This window comes from Anolis sagrei, chromosome 4 (assembly GCF_037176765.1).
Source record: "Anolis sagrei isolate rAnoSag1 chromosome 4, rAnoSag1.mat, whole genome shotgun sequence".
NCBI classification, from domain to species: domain Eukaryota; kingdom Metazoa; phylum Chordata; class Lepidosauria; order Squamata; family Dactyloidae; genus Anolis; species Anolis sagrei.
In genome coordinates this window covers 122,984,792-122,991,859 of record NC_090024.1, presented here as the reverse complement: position 1 = coordinate 122,991,859, position 7,068 = coordinate 122,984,792, and the positions used below count along the sequence as shown (strand labels likewise).

The following is a 7,068-nucleotide window of genomic DNA, read 5'->3' as shown; positions in this document are numbered from 1 at the left end:
AAACTTTTTAAACAGAGGGCCAGGTCACAGTCCCTCAAACTGTTGGAGGGCCAGATTATAATTTGAAAAAACATGAGTGAATTCGTGTGCACACTGCACATATAGTATTTGTAGTGCAAAAAACACTTAAAAGTAATACAATAATTAAATTGAAGAACAATTTTAACAAATATAAACGTATTAGTATTTCAATGGGAAGTGTGGACCTGCTTTTGGCCAATGCGATAGGATTATTGTTGTTGTTATTGTGTGCTTTCAAGTCGTTAGACTTAGATTGACCCTGAGCGAGGGCCGGGTAAATGATCTTGGAGGGCCGTATTCGGCCCCCGGGCCTTAGTTTGAGGACCTCTGCTCTAGACTATGGCCATATAGCCCGAAAAAACCTACAACAACCTAGTGATTCTGGCCGTGAAAGCCTTCGACAACACAGGGGATAGAAACTTTGGAGGCATCCCTCAAGGAGAAGGTGAAAAAGAAAGAAGAGAGAGAGAGAGAGGGGGGGGGGAGGCTCCTTCTTTGGAAGCTTTTAAACAGAGGCTGGATGGCCATCTGTCAGGGGTGATTTGAATGCAATATTCCTGCTTCTTGGCAGGGGGTTGGACTGGATGGCCCATGAGGTCTCGCCCAACTCTTTGATTCTATGAGAGAATGAATTCTGGCATCGCTGGAGGAAGCTCTGTCTTTGCTCCCTCTTTTTTTGCCTGAGGGCCTTCTTTCTCCCTCCCCCTCCCCTCCCCTCGCGTTCTCAGGCGGGAATGATGCCTTCCCATTCAGAGCCCTTTGCGTCGGCGAAGTTGGGACAGAGCGCGCGCGGGACCCCTCCCCTCCTTCCCTCCCTCCCTCTCTCTCTCCGCCTCTCCCAGCATGCACCGCGGGCGCCCCCACCCTTTTGGGACGAAGGCGGGGAAGGAGGGAGAGCGCGAGAAGGAGGGAGCGCGCGCGCAAGAGGGAAAGAGAGTGAGTGGCATGCCTAGTTGCTGCGCGCGACTCCTTGGGAAGGAAGAGCCGTGAGGCGAGGCTAGGCGGGGGCGCGCGCGCGGGCGGGCCACACTCGAGGCGCTTCTCCTCCTCCTCCTCCTCTTCGTCGCTTTCCCTCAGCCGGGCGGACAAGAGAAGATGAGGCCGGCGTTGGCGGTGCTGGTGGCGGTGCTTGTGGTGGCGGTGAGGCGTTCCGCGGGCGCCATGGACGAGTGCGCGGAGGAGGGCGACGGGCGGGCGCAGCGGTGCATGCCGGAGTTCGTGAACGCGGCCTTCAACGCCACGGTGGTGGCCACCAACACGTGTGGCAGCCCCCCTGAGGAGTACTGCGTGCAGACGGGCGTCACGGGGGTCACCAAGTCGTGCCACCTGTGCGACGCCGCTCAGCCCCACCTGCGCCACGGCGCCGCCTTCCTCACCGACTACAACAACCAGGCCGACGCCACCTGGTGGCAGAGCCAGACCATGCTGGCCGGCATCCAGCACCCCAGCGCCATCAACCTCACCCTCCACCTCGGTGAGTGAATGAGAGAACCGGGGGGGGGGGGGGGGCTCTGCAGGTCCGCCCCATTGGCTGGGGGTGGCACTTTGGAGAGATCTGTCAGGGGCGCTTTGATGGTGCTTTTCCTGCATGGAAGGGGGTTGGACTACATCAGTGGTCCTCAACCTGTGGGTCCCCAGGTGTTTTGGCCTACAACTCCCACAAATCCCAGCTGTTTACCCGGTGTTAGGACAGTGGTTCTCAACCTGTGGGTCCCCAGGTGTTTTGGCCTACAACTCCCACAAATCCCAGCTGTTTACCAGGTGTTAGGACAGTGGTTCTCAACCTGTGGGTCCCCAGGTGTTTTGGCCTACAACTCCCAGAAATCCCAGCCAGTTTACCAGCTGTTAGGATTTCCGGGAGTTGAAGGCCAAAACATCTGCGGATTCAATAGGGCACCACAATTGAAGAGAGAGATACTGACAAACTGGAATGTGTCCAGAGAAAGGAGGGCAACTAAAATGATCAAGGGTCTGGAGAACAAGCCCTATGAGGAGCGGCTTAAGGAGCTGGGCATGTTTAGCCTGAAGAAGAGAAGACTGAGAGGAGATATTTATTTATTTATGTATCGTGTCGTCAGCAACCATACCATTGTATTACAATTCGAACAGAACAAAACAAACACACAGATTAAAAAGAAAAAGAAAACACAGATTTTGCAAACTTGGTAGTTGGTTAAATGTCCTTTGACCAGTATCTGGCCACTTGGAGTGCCTCTGGTGTTGCCGCAAGAAGGTCCTCCCTTGTGCATGTGGCAGGGCTCAGGTTGCATTGCAGCAGGTGGTCAGTGGTTTGCTCTTCTCCACACTCGCATGCCATGGATTCCACTTTGTGGCCCCATTTCTGAAGACTGGCTCTGCATCTCGTGGTGCCAGAGCGCAGTCTGTTCAGCGCTTTCCAAGTCGCCCAGTCTTCTCTGTGCCCAGGGGGGAGTCTCTCATCTGGTATCACACATGGATTGAGGTGCTGGGTTTGGACTCTCGCTTGCTGGAGTGTTCCAGCGAGTGTCTCAGTAGATCTAAGAAAACTATGTCTTGATTTAAGTCATTGACGTGCTGGCTGATACCCAAACAGGGGAAGAGCTGGAGATGTCTCTGCCTTGGTCCTTTCACTATTGGCTGCTACTTCCTGGCGGATGTCAGGTGGTGCAATACCGGCTAAGCAGTGTAATTTCTCCAGTGGTGTAGGGTACAGACACCCTGTGATAATGCGGCATGTCTCATTAAGAGCCACGTCTACTGTTTTAGTGTGGTGAGATGTGTTCCATACTGGGCATGCATACTCAGCAGAAGAGTAGCATAGCGCAAGGGCAGATGTCTTCACTGTGTCTGGTTGTGATCCAGAGGAGATATGATAGCCATGTATAAATATGTGAGAGGAAGCCACATGGAGGAGAGAGCAAGCTTGTTTTCTGCTTCCCTGGAGACTAGGACGTGGAACAATGGCTTCAAACTACAAGAAAGGAGATTCCATCTGAACATGAGGAAGAACTTCCTGACTGTGAGAGCTGTTCAGCATTGGAACTCTCTGCCCCGGAGTGTGGTGGAGGGAGGCTCCTTCTTTGGAAGCTTTTAAACAGAGGCTGGATGGCCATCTGTTGGGGGTGATTTGAATGCAATATTCCTGCTTCTTGGCAGGGGGTTGGACTGGATCACCCATGAGGTCTCTTCCAACTCTATGATAGTCACCCTTCCTCCATCAGAGGACTTGCTTGGATGGCTATCTGTCAGGGGTGCTTTGATTCTGTGTTCCTCCAAGGCAGGGGTTTGGACTGCATGGCCCAACTCTAGGATGCTATGACAAACTACAAACCACAGGATTACGTGGGATAGGTAGAACTATGGCAACTAACAGTGGTGTCAAACTGCTATCATTCTGCAGTGTGGGCAGTCTCATAGGCCCCTTCCACACAGCTGTATAAAATCCACATTGAACTGGATTATATGGCAGTATGGACTCAGATAGTCCACTTCAAAGCACATATTGTGGATCATCTGCCTTGATATTCTGGGTTGTATGGCTGTGTGGAAGGGTCCATATACAGCACCTGGACTCCCCTATAACTTTGTAGTTTGGCAATATCTGCCAGGGGCACTTTGATTGTGCTTTTCCTGCATGGGAGGGGGTTACTAGATGACTCATGTAGTCTCTCCCAACTCTAGTTTATGATTCTATGAGATAATCACCCTTTTCTGTCAGAAGGCTCTTTCTCTAATGGCCATCTGTCAAGAGTGCTTTCATTCTGTGTTCCTGAAAGGCAGGGGATTGGACTCAATATCCCAAATAGGCATGGGACACCATGCATGCTTATTTAAATATTTGGAAAGCTCTACATTAGTGGCATCTCCAGCACTTCTGACTTAAGAGAACAAAATAAACAACTTGCAACTATAACACAGAAAGGAAAAAATCCTCCACGCCAGGGATCCCCAAACTAAGACCCGCAGGTCAGACATGGCCCTCCAAGGTTCAATAGTGAACTTTCTGCCTCAGAGAATGGTGGAAGCTCCTTCCTTAGAAGCTTTTAAACAGAGGCTGCATGGCCATCTGTCAGGAATACTTTGTGCTTTTCCTGAATGGCAGGGGATTGGCTCACATGGTCTCTTCCAACTCTTATTATTCTGCATTCTTGTGGTCAGGAAGTTCTTCCTAATGTTCTTCCTGAAGTTCTTCCTGACTATGAGAGCTGTTCAGCAGTGGAACTCTCTGCCTCAAAGTGTGGTGAAGCTCCTTCCTTGCAAATCTTTAAACAGAAACTGGATGGCCATCTGTCAGGGATACTTTGAGCTTTTCCTGAATGCTTTTCCTATTATTCTATGATTCCAATAACAATTTTTGCCAACATAAACTTACCAGTAATTCAGTGGGAAGTGTTCGCCTGATTTTGGCTGGTGATATAGTCAGGTTAATTGGGATTGTTGTTGTTGTGTGACTTCAAGGCATTTTAGACTTAAGGTGACTGTAAGTCTAAAGTTTAGGGCCGGGTAAATAACCTTGGAGGGCCACACCTGGTTTAGAAAATGTCTTTCTTTCTGTGTTATAGTTGCAAGTTGTTTGCTTTGTTCTCTTGACTCTGAAGTGCTGGAGATGCCACTAACGGAGAGCTTTCCAAACATTTCATTAAGTGTGCACTATGTTTCACACCTATTTTAAGTTTCCTTTTCCCATGGCTATGGGCATATTTTGTGGGCGGCTTGCCCTGGCTCTCCACAAAGCATGTTTACCCCATAGAGCAGAGCTTTCCAAACATTGCATGTTGGTGAGATACGTTTTAGGCATGTATAATTTCGTGACACAGTAGTACAGTTCTACAAAAGAACTTTATAGGTGATATGGACATATACATAAATTGTGATAACAAAATGTATGGGGACACAACATACTTCATTAAAACCTTTCAATTATATTCTTGAAAAATTGACTTATTGCTTATCTCACATAGACTCAGAGTTTTCCCGTTATATTTATGCAATGCACTTACCCATGGCAGCTGACATGCTACTGTGTCATGGCACACACCTTGGAAAGTTCTGCACTTATGCTTTTTCAACTGCATCAATAATGATGATGATCACTGTGTGGTTATTTATTTTGCTGGATTCAATTTGCTGGATTCAATTTGCTTTGAGATTGTGGAGCCCCCGGTGGCACAGTGGGTTAAAGTGCTGAGCTGCTGATTCTGGGGAGTGGTGTGAGCTTCCGCTGTCAGCCCTAGCTTCTGCCAACCTAGCAGTTCGAAAACATGCAAATGTGAGTAGATCAATAGGTACCACTCTGGCAGGAAGGTAACGGCGCTCTATGCAGTCATGCCGGCCACATGACCTTGGAAGTGTCTATGGACAACGCCGGCTCTTCGGCTTAGAAATGGAGATGAGCACCACACTCCAGAGTCAGACATGACTGGACTTAATGTCAGGGGACAACCTTTACCTTTTTTTGAGGTTGTGAAGGTGATGCATCTCTGTTGGGATGCATTGCTTCTGAGCACGGGCCTTCCAAGGCGCTGTTATGGCAAACTGTCAATTACCATTTCATTCACATTTGTGTACAATAAAAAAGCTATCTACAATGGACATTATCATATCTTGCCTCAGTAAATTATTCACTGTTCTCTTGGATGCCTGCCTGGAAGGTTTGCTTGCCAATTCCAGATGTGCGTGGAACAGTTATTCATTGTTGAGGGAAAATTTGTTGTGTGCATGCTCAAACATGCTATGTGGTCCTGGAACAGATTTCCGGGCTAAATCTTGGCCTAAGTTAATAATGGGAGTCCTCTGTCATTGTGACAGGGGGGACCCACATCTTGCCTGCTTTTCCCTTTAGGATCTTGATTCAGCTAGATAAAAGTTCAGGATGGCCTGTTATATGTTTCATTAGTCCTGGGGTTCAAGTGAGGAATGTGCATAGCACTCATGAAAAAGAGGATGCCCCTGACCAAGTTCAAAGGCTTTTTGCCACAACTCGCCCTGGCATGCTGCCCTGATTTTCTTTCTTCTCATCAGAGACAATTCTTTCAAAAACTGCTTTCTTCTGAAATTTAACTCGATGAGCACCTCTGACATTTCCTTTGGCTGTACATATTGCTCTTCTCTTTCCTTTTGCAAAATTGTTTCACCCCCACTCCCACCTCTCAGGGCTGCAAAATTGAATTCCCCATATATATAAAGGAGTTATTGTGATGGTGTTCCCTAGAGCAAATAACAAAGTTTGATCTGATTCACATCTCTTTGAACTGGCCCAGTTGAATGTTAGATGTCTGCACAACAACTTTCTGTGATCTTGATTTGCTTGGAGGACATTATTTCCACACGGCCCATCCTGACAGAAGGTCAACTGTTCAGATTGTTATTGGTGTGTGTTCCTCTTCCTGTCACTGACATAATAGGTATGGAACCAGCCAAAGTTTTGCTGTAGCATGTATGCTGCATAGCTTGTATGCATTGAAATAGCTTCCACTTGCTTAGTTCAAATACTCATATGGACATGTTCTGACTTGTTTTGTCCAGTTGAAGAAATTACTAATGTAAATGGCAGCCGTAGTAATTTCCAGGCCTGAGAGATAACTGGTGATTGCCCAATATCCGCAGCTGGCCCCTGCTATAATATAATGAGTTTGTGTACATTGTTTGGCTACGTTTCCTTGTCTTTACACTCAACTATTCATGGTAGATATTGCTAGTGATGTACTGGAGGAAGAGTACATAGATCAGATTGGGGTGCAGTGTAGGGGAGACGAGGATAGTTGATGCATATATCTATGGCTACCTGTATATTTGTACTTTATTTTAAGAGGACTAGATGTATGTTGTATGTTATGTCTGCATTGTTTGTTTTTGATAAGGCCAATTGGCTAATCAATAATTGTTGTTGTTTATACTGGAGGAAGAATGAGGACCTTGGTTCTAGAACTTTTAGTGGAGGAGTGATATTATCTTGCAGAAGAGCTATGAGGTTATTTTTATGTGTGTCTTTAAGAAAACGTTCCATACTATGTAGTCATTGAGAAGCTATGACAGAGACTACAATCTTCATTGTGTTCCTATTCAGAA

At 47.4% G+C, this 7,068-nt stretch overlaps 1 protein-coding gene across 2 annotated transcripts in view; it reads left to right on the top strand.

Moving 5' to 3' along the window:
- The first annotated feature begins 910 nt into the window (after positions 1-910).
- LAMC1 (laminin subunit gamma 1) overlaps positions 911-7,068 on the top strand; it is a 136,024-nt gene continuing 129,866 nt past the window's right edge. The window contains exon 1 of one of the 2 annotated variants that reach the window (XM_060774486.2): positions 911-1,495. In XM_060774486.2, coding sequence (XP_060630469.2) covers positions 1,117-1,495 — 379 coding nt within the window. In that variant the 5' untranslated portion in view covers positions 911-1,116. The remainder of the gene's footprint in view (positions 1,496-7,068) is intronic. The other variant, XM_067467616.1, reaches the window with a different exon arrangement.